Here is a 17,189-nt window from a genome sequence, read left to right on the forward strand (position 1 = left end):
GAGCCTGGCAGGCTACAGTCCATGGGGTCTCAAAGAGTAGGACATGACTTAGTGATTAAACAACAACAAATACAAAATTTATGGACACTCCAAAAAGGAAAGCAAGCCTTAACTGTAATGACTAAGGTGGCCCAGTGCGGATGGTTTTTTTTAACTGTCTGCTCATTTACAGTTTGGAACTGGTTATGAAATAGGTCAGCAAATCGCATGAATTCTTTGGAAGGCACTGCATCCAGCAACAGAACCTTGGGAGAAAAATGCTCAGGGTGCTAAAATAAAAATTAAAAAAGATGCTCTGAGGGATGGACGGGGGGTTGAAAACAAACGCTTCTCCAGTGTACAAGCCACAGGTTCCCAGAGGACAGCGGAGTATTAATGGTCTGAGTAGAAAACCAATTAGCCTGCCAGGGAGAGTTCCCACCCAAACAAATCAGTAATCTGTAAAAGCAGCTTTACTCTCCTCGTGTCCTGAGGGGAGAAAGTATTTACAGGTGATCCCCGTGGGCCCGGATCTCACAGAGCCAGAAATAATCGAATGTTCCACCAGAGCATTCAGACGGGCCCCCTCCGAGGCTCCACCAACACTTCATTACCTAGCATCTAATTGAAGGCCCGGAATAGAAACGGAGGCGCTCGGACCCTCTTCCCTGCCTCTTCCCGTGTTGGCCACTGAGCCGGCCAAGTGTCTGCACCCTGGGACCAGGAAGGACCCGTTTTAGCAGTCTGCCCCTGACTCCGCCTCCATCTACGCCCCGGGAACTCGCAGGGGCTTCCACATACCCGGATTGTGAAGTAGTTCACACCATACATCTCCAGGTCCTGAGCTATCTTTAAATACTCCATCTCCGCTTCGTCCCTGCGAAGAGAAGGAAAGACTCCGTCACTGGAGGGTGGCGGGCGCCAAGCTGAGCCTCGAACCCACGTGAAGACGTGAGCCCGCCAGCTCCCAGCCCGGCTCTGCCCAACCCTGAGTCTATTAACCACACTGAGGTCAGGCAGAACTTCCCATCCCCGTGAAAACCAGAGAACAGATTCATTAGCGTGTCTCTTGGCTTCAATTTCACGCTTTGCCCTTGGTAAACAGTGACACCCATCTCAAGTAATTAGAGATGAGCACGTGGTGTATCTGCTCCCTCAAATGGATCTGGATGTTCACAATTTTATTTCAGCTGTTGCTTTATCCAACTGCATGATTTCTTCACCTAGAAGGTTTTGGTAACAAAGCATCTCTGTCTGCAAGCAACCTGAGAGCTCCCTTCCTGATCTCATTCCTTTGGGTGTTGCTGGAGGTCGGGGTGAGAGCAATCCAGCTGTAGAACCCCAGCCAGGACGCCCATTTCTAAGTTATGAGTCAGACTTAAAGGCAGCTCCTGAAGTAGTGATGACTTGCAAAAAACTCTCAGACAGGTAGAGTGTTGAAACATCTTAAGTCTATGATCTGCCTTCTTCTCTTCTCCAATCTGAAAATGGCCTCAAATGAATTTTAAAAATTCAACCCCGAGGGGACACCGTGGTGACAAATTGAAGTAACTTGAAATCACATATGTATTGTTGATGTACCATTGTTCGGAAGATTGTTTAATGTTATTCATAACAACAAAAACCAGGAAACAACCCAGCAATCTAAATGCCTGTCAACAGCGGGGTGGATAAATGGTGTGTGGGCTATTAACACAGTGGAATACTACATAGCAATGAAAAAGAAAGGGGGGCCACCGCTACAGGCCACAAGCCCAAATCATACAACACCCTGAGTAAAAGAAGTGAGGCCCAGATAACAGACACTGATCGAACTTACATAATCTTTAAAACTGACCACACTAACCCATGGAGTCGGGTGTAGGAGAGTGGTCAGCTCTGGGGAGGAATGAAGGGGGATCATCTGGTGTTTTCACTTGGTAGGAGTCCATCAAGTGTTACATTTATGACTTGTCCACTTTCTGGTACACTTTTTTTAAGAGTTAAAAAAAATGTCATAGGAAGTTGGTTTGAAAAACAGGAAAAAAAATATGTTAAAGGCTAAGGAGAAGATGATTAATTTCCAAAGTGATTGGGGAAAAGCTAACGATACTTGAGATACAAAATTTCACCTTTGAGATCACAAAAGTTAGATTGGTAATTGTTGGGGATTGGATGGGGGAGGGAGGTGGGGCCCTTTCACACTCTGCCCACGGGCATGTAAAAAAGTACAGTCTTTTTGCAGGACGATTTGGGAGGCACCTTTTGAGACACAAAACGCTCACCTCCTTTGACTCAGCAACTCTTTTTCTTCTGAAGGATCTCTCCTCAGAACGACTCATACAAGTATATCATGATGTAAGATTGTATACTGCAGAACATTCTGTGAAACTGAGACCTACAGCTACTCCAAACGCCATCAGTCAAGGAATGGACGCAAAAGCTACGGGGCATGCACACAACAGGAATCTTAAAAGGGACCTAAATGAGCTCTGGATGCGGCAGGTCTGCACATCCCGACAGGCGAGAAGTGCCCACGCCGCCACACGCTAGCAAAGGGACACACACAATGCCGGAGCCCGGAGCGGCTGCCAGCGCTCCCTTTTCCTTTTGTGTACTCCGGTACTGCATTTTGTTCAACAAGCACGTCCCAGTTTTGCAGTTCCTTAAAAAAGGAAAAAGAGGCCCACGGGGAAACGTCCATCAGCGAGGAGCAGCCTCACCTGGCTCGGCCTCGGTGCTCCGCGTACCAGGCTGTGATCCTCTCCTCCCACATTTCCGGAGTCATCTGATACAGATTTATTACCTGGCGGGGAAGAGAGCAAAACAGAAAACCCACACACAAAGGAAGTTTGAGTACTGTGTGCCTTTTTGATAATTATGCATCATTTTTACAAAATAGCAAGGCATGTGTATGTGTGTGTGTGTGTTAGCCGCTCAGTTGTGTCTGACCCCTTGTGACCCCATGGACTGTAGCCCTCCAGGCTCCTCTGTCCATGAAATTCTCCAGGCAAGGATACTGGAGTGGGTAGCTGTTCCCTTCTCCTGGGGATCTTCCCCACTCAGAGACTGAACCTGGGTTTCCCACATCACAGGCAGATTCTTTACCATCTGGGCCACGAGGGGAGCCCCAGAAGCAGCATACAGGGGGCCAGTCACAAGCAGAGGTGGGAGAGTAAATGAGCATCGTTCAATTTGAGTCACAACTCAGAAGGCTGCACCATTCCTTGGGCTGGCAGTGGCCCCTCTCTCCTGGGCCGTCCAGCCCAGAGGCAGGACCTTGCTCATTAGCAGGACTCCCTGGCCTGAGAGCTGCCTTTGACTCTTACAGAAGCCATCAGGGGCGCAGGTCAAACCAGGGGAAAGGGGGGAGCAGGCCTTTATCACACACGACAGCTGAGTGGAGCTAGAGAATCAGAAATGGCTAAAGAGAGGGCAGGCCTGCTTCTGTGGATAATCAGCCAGACCAAAGACACCAGGGATTAAAAGCTACAGCACCCACCCATCCACCTGCCCCCTGCAGCTACAAACAGCTCACTTTGCTGGGCTGAACTCAGGTTGCTCCATACCGCTCCCTGGGAACCAGTGTTGCTCACCCACCTCTAAACAAAGGACCAACTACAGGCCAAGCCTGTCCTGACAACCCCAAAGGAATTCCACAAATCTTTACTCAAGACTGATAACAAAACATTTATGAAAACGTTCTCGATACAGCCATAGTGTATTCCTGCAGGTCCTTCGGTTATGTCTTCCCAAACGGGAAATTTGACATCTTACCCTTTTTGGAAGCAATTCCTCTTGGGCCAGAAATCCCCGCTTGTGAACAGAGGGGTCATAGTCGCCGTACTGGAAGGAGAAGAGAAGGTGAACGAGAGATTGAGATTCTAGAGACAACTGCATTTCTGAACAGGTCGACTTGGCCTCCGTCCCCCCAGCTCCCGGGAAGCAATGCAATTCCGATGACACGTCAAGATTTCAACCCTGCTAGTTTGTTATCCTCGGATGAAGATACAAAGCTGATTATATCTGTGAACAGAGTCGTATAATCCCATACGGGATGGATGGGTAATGTGCTAATAAGAATGTGACATTTGTAGAGAAATGTGGCTACATTTTCTAACTCCTGAAGGAAGCCACTGCTACCAAAACATTAGGTTTTGAAAAGAGACAACACAACTGGGTGTGAGATGTGATTAGCATCGGGTGATAAGAGTCTTACCTACACATACTTCTAAGTGGCTGGTAATTGGAGCCAAGTGCTAGGTGGGAGCTGGGGACAGTGCTGGCAATATTTTTAACAGCTTTCATTCAAGGCTCTGAAAATGCTTTGGAAAAATCTGATGCCAACACTGTCATCCTTACTGTACAGACAAAAACAAAACAAAACAAAAAAACAAATAAAAGGTTAACTGATTTTCCTAAATTTGCAGAGAGAATCAGTACTGCTACTGCTAAGTCGCTTCAGTCGTGTCCGACTCTGTGCGACCCCATAGACGACAGCCCACCAGGCTCCCCCGTCCCTGGGATTCTCCAGGCAAGAACACTGGAGTGGGTTGCCATGTCCTTCTCCAATGCATGAAAGTGAAAAGTGAAAGTGAAGCCGCTCAGTCGTGTCTCTTAGCGACCCCATGGACTGCAGCCTACCAGGCTCCTCCATCCATGGGATTTTCCAGGCAAGAGTACTGGAGTGGGGTGCCATTGCCTTCTCCGAGAGAATCACTAGGAGGGCCAGAAATAGGCCCTGCATTTTCATGTACCCACAGGGGACAATAACTTGGAACTTCCTGATTTCAAACAATTATCTCTTTCTTTCCTAGAAAGTTAGTCTGACCAGGAAATAATCAGAAATGAAGGAGTTTTTTTAAAAAAAGAAACTAACCATAAAATATATAGAACATCAAACCCTGTCTCTTGTCAATTAGTATTCAGTGGTTTACCTCTTGATCCAAAACAACAAAGCTCAGTGTTTTAGTATATTCTTCTATAAACATTTATGCTTTTCACTACCAACACTGGCCAAAAAAAAAAAAAGTTTGGCTCTTGGTTCTACATCCCACCAAATTGGATCAGGCCATGGTCCACCCCTCTCTTTCCAAGAATCTCAAGTTTAGATTTCTGGTGTGTTTTTCAATGGACACTCATGGGATTGAAAAAAGATGTTTCTCATCAACTGGAAAACATGTCTTCGTCCCATATCACTCTTCTGTAGAAGCCCCAAGGATCAATATCTCTTAGGAATCTCATAATCATTGTGCAAATAGCAGAATTGTACTATATTGTTTTTTCAGTTAAAAAAATTCAATCTCAGCTTCTTCCCTTCTTAGCAGTGACCTTGGACATTTTGTGCTCCAGTTTTCTCATCTGTAAAATGGGGATAAAACCAGTACATAGCTTACAGGACTCCCCCGGGGGATCAAATGGAATACCCATACATTTTTTTTTTAAACTATAACTAACACACAGCATTCAATACAATCTGATGTCAAAAGATAAAAACTCAGCTCATGCCACCTCTCCAAGCCTGCTTCCAAATTGTCAAAGGAGAGCGTTTGTCTTGGAGGGTTCTGAAGGGGCGCTCTGGACTGTCCCGAGGCCTTGAGTGGGGAACCCTGTCTCTAAAGCTCAGCTTCTCTGTCTGGAAAGCAAGGGTCGGAATAGTGCCTGCCTCCTGGGGTGTGTGTGCATGTGAGTGCGTGCGTGTGCGTGTGTGCGTGCGTGTGTGTGCGCGTGCGTGTGTGTGTGTGTGACAGGGATGAAGAGCCAGGGAAGCATTCTGCACGGTACCCGGCTCATAAGGCGTCAGGTGTCACTGTCGTGCCCTGTGTTATTTATAAAGACGCTGGTCACTCTTGGCTTCTCTAATTTTTGGAGGGACAGAATGATAAACAAAGCCCTCGCTGCACTTGCATGCCTCTCTGAGTGCTTCTGCAAACAGATATGCAAAGTGAGAGCTGTAAATTCAGGTTCCAAAGGCTTGCGACCACATTATCATACTGAGCTCCCAGCTACGGCACTGATCAAATGATCAAACATTACATCCGAGCACCAGGGAGGTGGCAGGGACGCTGCTGAAGGAACTTCTCCCCTGGACTAATTCCACTTCGGACATTAAAGCCACTTTGAGGTATGGGTCTGCTCTTAAATGTCTTTAAAACAAACCAAAAGAAGAAGATCCTCAAGTTGTGGTAGCTGGTGAACATAAAGGAGAGTCACACCACCCCATGGATGCAGACGGCTGTTCCCCTGTCTTTCATGTACAGAGGCTCCCTGATAAAACAAGCAGGAGTGAATCTGCTGGGAAGCTATAATGAGGCTTGGGTTTCAGGCCTCTGCACCTGCATGGGCCTTGACCTAATTTTATATTCATAATATGGTGTTCTTGCATTAAAAGAACCCCCTAAATTATAGAAGCTTCTGGCCCCACAAAACCTGGGTCCACCCCTGATATAAACCAATGGAATTTAAATTCAAGAAGGGAGTTCACCGGCCTCCTGGGAGGAAAAGCAAGCAGAGCAGCAGAGGTATTCTAGGCTCCAAGGGGAGATGATGGGTGGCTGGCCGTTCAGTGAATTTTAAAGACATGTCAAGAGGTGGTGTCAGGTGGGCGTAAAAACCTAAGCGCAGGGTAGACAGCACACGCGGGGAAGACCCAGGACGCCCGGGGTGATGTTGTCCATGCTTAGGGCAGGGAGAGAAGGATTGGTTCACGTTGAGACCAAATTAAACTTTAAGAAACCAATTTGCCAGTGAATGATGAGGGAAGTCAAGAGTTTAATGCTATGTGGATCTTTGCATCTTAAACTTCTCTCTCAGAAGCTCTCCGTTTTCATTAGTTTTACTTGACCACTTCTGGCCACTTGTGAGAAGTTTAGAGGTTTGAGGTAGCCTCCTGGCCCCCATCCCCGACTTCAGAGTTTAAAAAGAAAATGTCTCTGTTGCTATAAATAGCATGTTTCCATCCCTAATGTATGGGTTTAAAGAGAGTCTGAAGGTATCCGCTTTTCACTGGGGTAAATTGCGACACGTTTATTCACAATAAAAGAAATGAGAAAAAAAGAAAGCAGTCTACTTTTATAGGACTCTCAGAGTCACTTGTTGAACAGAAACCCATACTTTCCTCTGCTTCTATATGTGAAAAATGAGACCAAGAGCTCTGAACAGGATTTCACAAAACACAAAGGTCTAATCGATACATATATAGAATAAGTAGTCAGATCCCTACAACACACCAGTCACTAAGTTCCGGGTGGATTAAAGACTTAAACTTATAAACAAAAATCCATAAAAACATCAGGATAAAATATTGAAGAACATGTGTATATTAAGGTTGATGAAATCATTTGAAATCAAAAGTCACTTAAAACATAAAAAGAAAAGGACTGACAAGACTGACATGTAAAAAAAGACAAAAGATTAATATTCATAATATATGGAGCTCCTGTAAATCACCTGCTGTTCAGTTGCTCAGTCGTGTCTGACTCTTCACCACCCCATAGACTGCAGCACACCAGGCTTCCCTGTCCTTCACTATCTCCTGGAGTTTGCTCAAAGTCATGTCCATCGAGTTGATGACTTAGAAACCAAACAACAACAAATCCCTGTGCTATATGGTACAACCTTGTTGTTTCAGCTCAGTCCAGTCGCTCAGTCGTGTCCGACTCTTTGCAACCCCATGGACTGCAGCATGTCAGGCTTCCCTGTCCATCACCAACTCCTGGACCTTGCTCAAACTCATCTCCATCAATTCAGTGATGCCATCCAACCATCTCATCCTCTGTTGTCTCCTTCTCCTGCTTTCAATCTTTCCCAGCATCACGGTCTTTTTCAATGAGTCAGTTCTTCGCATCAGGTGGCCAAAGTATTGGAGCTTCAGCATCAGTCCTTCCAATGAATATTCAGGACTGATTTCCTTTAGGATTGACTGATTTGATATCCTTGCAGTCCAAGGGACTCACAAGAGTCATCTCCAACATCACAGTTCAAAAGCATCAATTCTTTGGCAACTTCATGGGTTTGAAATATTTCCATGTGTGTGTGCCTGCTAAGTCACTTTGGTCATGTCTGACTCTTTGCGACCCTATGGACCATGGCCTGCCAGGCTCCTCTGTCCATGGGATTCTCCAGGCAAAAATATTGAAGTGGGTTGCCATGCTCTCCTTCAGGGAATCTTCCTGACCCAGAGATCAAACCCTGGGTTTTTAGGTCTTCTGCATTCCCAGACGGGTTCTTTACCACCAGCGCCACATTTAATTCTTATTTTTCTTGGTTACTGGTGAGACTGAGCGTCTTTTTGTATTTACAGATTCTTCTCATGTTCTATAAACTGCCTGTTATTCATACCCTCTGCTCCCATTTTCCTGCTATCTTTTTTCTTAGAAACTTATGAGTTCTTTATATTCAAGGATGTGTCTGCAATTCTACTTCTAGAGATGTACCTTAAGGGGAAAAAGCTTTAGCACATGTACACAAGGAAGCATGTAAAGAGTTTTCAGTAAAACACTACTTATAATAGGGAAACAGCAGAAACTAAACCTACCTCATCCTCAGGAGGATGGAAAAATAAATTAGGCTTACTCATCAATGGCTACCATACAGCAGTTAGAATCAACCAACTACATCTACACGTCCAACATGACATATCTCAAAATCAACACTGAGAGAGAGAAAATACCCATTTGTAAAATGATAAGTCCCTCCAAAAGGGAGATATGCAGAGGACAGCACCACTTACATCAAGTTTTGCCTTCTGAATATTTTTTTTCCTAGATATTATATTTCTTTCCTGGATATTTTTTATTTTTTTAAAATTTTACTATTATTTTGGCTGTGCTGGGTCTTCATTGCTGCCCACAGGCTTTCTCATGTGTCATGCTCAGTCGTGTCCAACTCTTTGCGACGCTGTGAACTGTAGCCCACCAGGCTCCTCCGTCCATGGGATTCTCCAGGCAAGAATACTGGAGTGGGTTGCCATTTCCTTCTCCAGGGGATCTTCCCAACCCAGGGATTGAACCCAGGTCTCCCACATTGCAGGCAGACACTTTAACCTCTGAGCCACCAGGGAAGCCTAGTTGCAGCAAATGGGGGCTACTCTCCAGTTGTGACACACGGGCTTCTCGTTGCGGTGGCTTCTCTTGTTGAGAAGCACAGGTTCTAGGCATAAGGGCTTCACTAGTTGTGGCCTGAAGGGCTCGAGAGCTCAGGCTCAGTAACTGTGGCACACCCGCCCAACTGCTCCTTGGTATGTGGAATCCTGCTGGACCACAGATTGAACCCGTGTTCCCTGTACTGGCAGATGGACTCTCCGCCACTGGGCCACCAAGGAAGTCCTTTTTACCTGGATATTTTAAAGTCAGTCTCCTCCCATCCAGCTGACCACTGCCCAAGGCGTGAATCCCACAGTCTTGTCTGGATGACCACCGCAGCCTTCTACCGGGTCTCCTTGCTTCCAGACTGGTATTCCTCCATTCTGTCCTTCACACAGCCACCAAAGGATCTGTCTAAAATATAAACCCTTCCCTGGCTCTGCATCACCCACAGGATGAAGTTAAGACTCTATGATCTGCTCCCAGCAGACCTCTCCAGCCTCAACTCTTACACTCGCTCTCCCTACACTTTACAGACACCCAACTTCTGAGTTGCTTTTGGTGCTCTGCCCGACTGGCATCGGAGCGCACTAAGAAACAACAAGCCTCCTCTCCCCCCCACCAGCCCTTCCTCTCTCCGAGCACTAGGAATCTGCTGGCCAGCCCTGCAAGACTGGGGAATTATATACCATTCCCTCTCCAAGTCATTTTTAATAAGAACACATTTCAAACTGTCAATATGAAATCCAACAGGTGGCTTAAAACATTGCAAGATGGTTTGGTATGTCACATGACTAGGCCAAAAGAAAAAAAAAAACAGCCCATATTTTTAATTGAAATATAACCTAAACTTCAACTATGAAATACGGTTCTTGTTAACTGAACCATGTGATTAATATTTGTACTTATGCTTTAAGGGTAGTTGTTTATGCTTTAGAATGAACTGTGTCGATATCAGCTGAACAGCTGAAACACTGTAATGAACACACTGCTGCGTAATTACGTCCCAAGTGTTAACGCACTCAAATTCACTTTCCCCACCACACTTCTACAGTTCCTGTCTGTCTCAGAAAGGTTGTGGAAGAGAAGAAATGGAATATAATGGAAGAAACAGGTACAATTTATTGAAAAGTTTGCAGGGGTGTGACCATATAAATGAACCTGGGATTTAGTGAAAGGGGTGGTACCAGTGTGGTACCCAGAGACCCCTCTCATGGTATGAGCAAAAGCTAAGTGAGACAATCAGACTCTAGGGTTCTCATCCTGGCTCCATTCTCTAGCTCCCTTTTCCTTCAAATCCCGTCCATCAGGCAGTGAGCTATAGAGGGACTTCCCTGGTGGACCAGTGGTAAGACTGCCTTCCAATGCAGGGGGCATGGGTTTGATCCCTGGTCAGCGAGCTAAGATACCACATGCCTCTTGGGCAAAAAAAATAAAAAAATAAAAAACAGAACATAAACAACAGAAGCAGTACTGTAACAAATTCAATAAAGACTTTAAAAATGGTACACACATTAAAAAAAAAAAACTCAAAAAAATAGTGGGCTATAAATTCCAATTAAAACAGAATTAACATCAAGTATTGTGAGACAAATTATTAACCTTTCTTGATCCTTAGCTTCCGGAAAAGACTCCTCTGAGGAACCTCAAGAAATATTCATGTTATAACACTGTGACGTATAAGACCAGATCAGCGTTACAACCAGAGGCACCCTATTCATATCAACAGCTGTCCTAGAAACTGGAAGTATGGTCCAATAATCCTTAGCTTCCCAGACGCAGACTCCAAGCCATAGACCACCTTTGTTTGGACGATTGTGACAATTTACACCGGGAAAAACAGCTAGAACACGCTTCTCCATATGAACCACACATGCTGTCTGTGCATCACTTTCATCTCTAAATTAGGAGGATCCAAATCAGGAGGGCTTTCCTAGAGTGAAACCTGTTTAAGCAAACATCTGCTGGCTCCCTGAAAAGTTATTTTTTTTCCACAAGTGGCCTTTGAATCTGGGGGCTCCCCCAATTTGTACAAAGACAGTGTGGCCTTTGTGAACTGAAGTCCTTCAGAGGGAGGTGGTATCCTTGGGAGCCTGGGCATCCTCTTGGCTGCGGAGAAAGCAGGCGGGAGAGGAGCTCGGTTCCGGGCCAGGAAGTGCTCGGATTTAATGAAAGTGACAGCAACTGCTTCATCACTGTCAGGGCGCTACTGATTGAAAGGACAGGTTTTTTCCCCTGTTATTAATATTCTTAATCAAAGCAGAAAAGGAAGCATATGTTTTAGTTGAATCCAGGCCCATTCTCTTTTCTCAATTACTCATTTGTCAGGGCAGCGGGATAGGCAAGGCACAAGATATAATCCCAAGGCTGTGGGTTCTGCCCTGAGCTTTACCCAAGGTTGCCCGAACGACCTTGAACAAACCGCTGAGGGCAGAGATGCTCGCTTCGTGTCTATATCCATGACAGAGTCAACAGCCTCCTCTCCGGCCGGCAAATACTCAGCAAATACTAGACGAGTCATCCAGCGACCCGGATGCTTCTGTTGGTGTGACGAACATGTACAGACCCTTTTCTCCTCCAAATGGTGAGCCAGTTTTTTTCCTTCCTGGCTTTGATCTGAAATTATCTTAAGCTCCCCTTAAAAAGTGGGCTAAGAAGTTGAGGGTCTTATTAATTTCTGGAACGTTTCAGGGAAATGGCTTTATGGAGACCTCTAATTAAAAAAGAAAAATGATAAGCGAAAAGATTGTGCAAAATTACAAAGCTAACGAGAGTGACCCCGTTCTGAGGTCATCTTCCCACGCTGCAGTGAAAGGGGGCAGCGAAGGGACCAAGGGCAAAAGGCAGGTAGGGGGAAACGATGGGGAAGGGACAGGGCGTTTGGGATGGACGTGCATCCACGATCCGCTGCATTTTAAATGGATAACCAAGAAGGTCCTGGTGTGCACAGCAAGGAACTCTACTCAGTGTCAACAGGCAGCCTCGATGGAGGGGAGTTTGGGGGAGAATGGACACATGTGTATGCATGCCTGAGTCCCTTTGCGTTTCAGGTATCCACCTGAAACTATCACAATGTTGTTAATTAGCTATACTCCAAGGTAAGTTAAAAAGCGAAAAAACAAAAGGGCAAGTGGCATGTGACTAAAGCAGGAAACCTGAGGGGCATGAAGCATCCTGGGTAGACCCTACGGTTCATCTTATAAAAACAGAGCGGGTAGGAACACTGCTCCCTGCCCCACCATTCCCAAACTGCAGCCATTTCTCTGAAAGACTCTCAGGTCACCAGACAGCTCCGCTGGGCTCAGTGGGCCCGAGGGCTGGCAGTGCCACCATAAGCAGAGCCAGCACGCCCGTCGGGGGCATGAAACGAACATTCTCTAGGGTGTGGTCTCGTCACACGGGGTTGCTGGTCCTCAGAAGATGAGTTTGCAGTGAGGACCTGAGCCTTTCTGACCTCAAGGCCACGTCTGGCCAAAACTGGAGATGATAAACTCATTTTTCCCAGTTAATGAAAAGAGAGGTTGGCGCGGTGAATATAATAAACCACATGTGCAAACAGGATTACATAGAAAATCCATCAAGCCGTACACTTATCATTGGTAGGCGCGCGCGCACACACACACACACACACACTAAGATGGTACCGAAGCGGGACAGAGAGAGTGGTCCCCAAGCCCACACGTCCCAGAGCATCCCGCTTTCCGGGGCAAGTCTCTCTGAAGCCCACAGAGTCCAGAGAAGTGGATGTCTGGCATGATCCCGTGACATGCATTAACACTCAGAAAGAATGCCTGTGTCTTCTCTGAGCCTACCTTGGCCTGGACGGCGTAAGAAGCCAGGAGCACAGACGCCTCCGGAGGGCAGTAGATCTTTTCATCCAAGATCTGCTTCTTCACCTACAGGGGGTGAAAGGGGAGGTGCGACAATGTGCGAGCGGAGGGGAGCCGTGAGGGCGGCTCGCAGCTGGTGCCACAGAGTGTTCTAACGAGCCCTGCCACACCTGCCTGCTAATGATTTTCTGACAAAGGGTATGATTTTTTAATTTTTTTTAATGCTGCTGACAAGTTGGGAGTTCAGCCCTGAGAAGTTACTGGTAAGATGGCTAGGCATTAAAAAAAAAAAATCCATATCTTATCTCTTCTGTTCATGATCAAATGCTGAAGAAGAAAACAATCTTTGTGGTGGTTAAGAAAGGGACTGACTGGGCTGTGACAGAGGAGAGCTGTGAACTTGAAGGGGTGTCAGGAACAGGCCAAGACTGCAGCCTTGGCCCCTGCTGAGCACACTCACAACCAGACCAATGGAGTCTGTTTTTTGAAGTCTTAACACGAGCCCAAAGTCAGCGAGGCCACTGAGTTATGACTGCAGGGAGAAAACCATCGTTTTCAATATGCCTGCTCTAAGGAAAAAAGGAAGCAATAAAAGCTTGATCGATTAAACCTTTAAGTCCACGTGAGGTCCAGGAAATATAATTCTTAAGCCATAATGTTGAATTAACATATCTCATGGCATCTAATTTCTTAGCCTGGTGGGATGGGGGGATGTTCCAGACAGAGAGGCAGGAGGGCCTCCTCAAGTGGGAGCAGGCTGAAATAAACACAACAGGAAAGCCAATTCTCCTTCACAGACGTCAACAGTCACCAGATTCATAAAAGTAGTAAATTTTGCCTTGCTCAGCCATGAGAGCGCTCCAGCATTTCAGTGGAAGGGGAAATTGAGCCAAAGTCAAATGGAGAGTAGGCACTGCTTCCAAGAAAGCCATCTCTATAAGGCCGGGACGTTCTGGGGCCCAGAAGGTCATTGTGTGGCTTCATTTAAAGCAGGGCAACTCTCTAACCCTCGGGTTTTTAAGCCACACTATAGAAAAGCTGGAGAAGGCAATGGCACCCCACTCCAGTACTCTTGCCTGGAAAATCCCATGGACGGAGGAGCCTGGTAGGCTGCAGTTCATGGGGTCATGGAGGGTCGGACATGACTGAGCGACTTCACTTTCACTTTTCACTTTCATGCATTGGAGAAGGAAATGGCAACCCACTCGTGTTCTTGCCTGGAGAATCCCAGGGATGGGGGAGCCTGGTGGGCTGCCGTCTATGGGGTTGCACAGAGTCAAACACGACTGAAGCGACTTAGCAGCAGCAGCAGCACAGAAAAGCTGAAAGGGCTTCCGTCTGGCATGAGAATGTTGTAGAGGGAATGTATATACATGTGTATATACACACACACTTTTTTGGGGGGGTAAACTTTGTTGTTTTGTTGTTCAGTTGCTAAACCATGTCTGACTCTTTGTGACCCCATGGACTGTAGCCCGCCAGGCTCCTCTGTCCCTGGGATTTCCCAGGCAAGAATACTGGAGTGGGTGGCCATTTCCTTCTCCAGGGGATCTTGCCCACCCAGGAATCAAACAAGCATCTCCTCCACCGGCAGGTGGATTCTTTACCACTGAGCCACCCGGAAAGCCCCGTAGGAGGACTGGGTGATAGCCTATATGCCTGCTTCTGGGAAAAGTTAGAGTGAAGTCGCTCAGCCGTGTCCGACTCTTTACGACCCCATGGACTGCAGCCTACCAGCCTCCTCTGTCCACGGGATTTTCCAGGCAACACTGCAGTGGGCTGCCATTTCCCTCTCCAGATCTCCCGGACCCAGCGACTGAACCTGGTCTCCCGCACTGCAGGCAGATGCTTCACCGTCCGAGCCCCCAGGGACTCATATAGCTAATGCCCCTGCAGGGTTTTTTCTGTCGCTGATCTCCCAGCGCCCGGCACCAACCACGAGGGACTTCCCTGGTGGTCTAGCAGTTAAGACTCTGAGCTTCCACTGCAGGGGGTATGGGTTCGACCCCTGGTTGGGGAACTAAGATGCTAAAGACCTCAAGATACAGCAAAAAACAAACAAAAACTAACCCTGGAAATGGGGAAGCACTCTGCCCAAGCAGCAGGAACACAAACAAAACTAAGCGTTCTCACCCTCGCTCCTGTCCCCTGGCTGCCCCTCCAGGGGGCCAGCTCCAGCGGTCTCTGAACCTCCAATTATGGATCTCCTGATTTCTTCATTTCAGTGGAACAGCAACTTACGGGATGGCCACCGTGCACTCAGTGAGCCTTGCCTTAAAGAGGCTCACAATCTTGGAGTGGAAAATAAATGGAAAATAAGACAACCCTGGACAAACAGTGGCTTGAAGCCTGATGAATCTCAAGTGTCGGTGGAATGCTGAAGTCCCACCTTCATGAGAGTGAATTTTGAACTTTTGGTAGAACTCCTTTTTGCAAGACTCTCTGTTCAGACTTCCAGGGCAACTACCTAGTACTTTTAAGTTAGTGGGGAAGAAAACGGGATCCCTCTCCAAAGAGATGGATCTAGTGAGGGAGCTGCTGCCGGCATGGGTTCTTTCGCCATCACACTTCCGCAATTTCATCTGATATCAATTCTCATCGCTCAAGCAGAGTTCTGTCCTGAAGCTTGTTTTTTCATTACAGAACCAGAGGGACTGGCTTTCCAGAGGGAGAAAGAGTTTTCAGGACGTGGAGGCATGTGTGGTCAACACAGAGGGGTCAGTCCAGACTGCCTCTGTGGCCACGCCTCTGGGGGGTGGGTGGAGTGGGTACTTTTAGGATCGGTGGGTAGCATGGAAAGGGGTACCTGCAGGAAGAATAAGTGTTGTGTGATCTCCTGAACCAGCTCTTCCTCGGCATTCTCAGGGTAAAATTTGGCCAGAAAGTGAAAGGTGACCGGCTCTTCCTTTGAGACATCATGATCCAGCACCTGTGGGATCGCAGAGCGAAAGGAAAACAAGCTAGGTTGGCCCCTGTCCCTCCCGGGGCCACCATCAAAGAACCTTCTGCAGGGAGTGTATAAACATTGTTTTCCCTTCTAAATTCTTCACATTCCCCAAGGGTTGTGATTCTACAGTTTGAAGCATTCACAGAGCCACCTATAACAGGAGGTGATGTTCACTCACATGGCGTCTCTGAACCAAATGAATCAATACCCCCAAGTGGTGAGTGGAGCTAAGAATATTAAGGCACCAATGTTTTCAAGGCTGCAGAGACAGCTAACAACTAGAAATTTATAACCTGAGGGTCTTAGGCACTATCCTTTACGGTAGGCTGAAGGTTTTTTAATTTTCTCAAGTCGTGGAATCTTCCTTTACTGTTTGGTCTGGCTGCCTACCTCCAGCATTTAAGTCCACAGTGGAATGGAGCTTAGAGATGATAAACTAGACCTCTGTCGAATCATCTCATCATTAACTGAGCAACAAGAGGTGAAACCTGTCCATCGGGGCAACCCTGTGTTTCAAGGAACCTCTAGAGAGGCCCCCATGAACTACTTGAGCACAGCCAGTAAACCACGCGGCCTTTAATCTTCTAACAATTCCATCCACCCACTGGAAAGCTTGAGCCATCTGCTCTCCAGAATGAATTTCATCTCAGGACATAAACATGCCATGTGACAGGCTACAAGGCTCCATTAACATGTGTCATAATTTATTTCTTTTGAGCAGCAGGCTCCATGGCTCCTGAGGCCCCCCAGTCTAATATCCATTTGGCCGACACTCAGGTACGACTGCAAATTTACTTTGCCGAGAGCCATAAAATGATACCAGTGGTTCTGCTGCCTTTGGTGGGTAACCCTCCAGGCTCCTGCCCAAATTCCTGGCCTCGGTGCCTGAGAAATTAAAAATAAACCTGATCGGGGACGTTCATGATCGTTGGGAATTTCCACGTGAAATTTATAACTGGCAGCCATCCCAATGAGAAGATTCGGATTTACGTGCGTAAACACAATTTGAACACTTGGGTTCAGCGTCAAACTGGTGAAAGACAGAAGGCCTGCACTGTTTATCATGCCAAGCAGCAGATAATAAGATGGGGTAAGCAACTGCAGGGAGTAATCTGGGCTAAGAATTCGACACTGACTCACTCTGAGATTTGGGGGTCTTTTAGGAGTTACTGACAAATACGTATGGCCCTGCTCTCAGCATCTTGGCGGTTAGGTAGGCAGGTAAGTAGGTGACAGTGTCTCTGTGCGCATATAAGAACCCACGCAGAGGGTAGTTCCCCGAGGCAATATCCATTTCTGAGCCACATTAGAACTGCTGGGAGCCCAGACTCGTCCACCAGGCCTCAGAGGCCCCAGGAAGCACGAGAACAA

The 17,189-nt window shown here is 46.9% G+C and overlaps 1 protein-coding gene across 3 annotated transcripts in view; it reads right to left on the minus strand.

The window, feature by feature from the left end:
• NF2 (neurofibromin 2) overlaps window positions 1–17,189 on the minus strand; it is a 74,769-nt gene that overhangs the window by 28,782 nt on the left and 28,798 nt on the right. For all 3 annotated transcript variants that reach the window (XM_027566363.1, XM_027566364.1, XM_027566365.1), the window contains exons 3-7: window positions 15,678–15,800; window positions 12,854–12,937; window positions 3,736–3,804; window positions 2,682–2,764; window positions 781–856 (exon numbers count right to left, since the gene is read on the minus strand). In XM_027566363.1, coding sequence (XP_027422164.1) covers window positions 781–856; window positions 2,682–2,764; window positions 3,736–3,804; window positions 12,854–12,937; window positions 15,678–15,800 — 435 coding nt within the window. The remainder of the gene's footprint in view (window positions 1–780; window positions 857–2,681; window positions 2,765–3,735; window positions 3,805–12,853; window positions 12,938–15,677; window positions 15,801–17,189) is intronic.

Source organism: Bos indicus x Bos taurus, chromosome 17, assembly GCF_003369695.1.
Source record: "Bos indicus x Bos taurus breed Angus x Brahman F1 hybrid chromosome 17, Bos_hybrid_MaternalHap_v2.0, whole genome shotgun sequence".
Classification (NCBI taxonomy): Eukaryota; Metazoa; Chordata; class Mammalia; order Artiodactyla; family Bovidae; genus Bos; species Bos indicus x Bos taurus.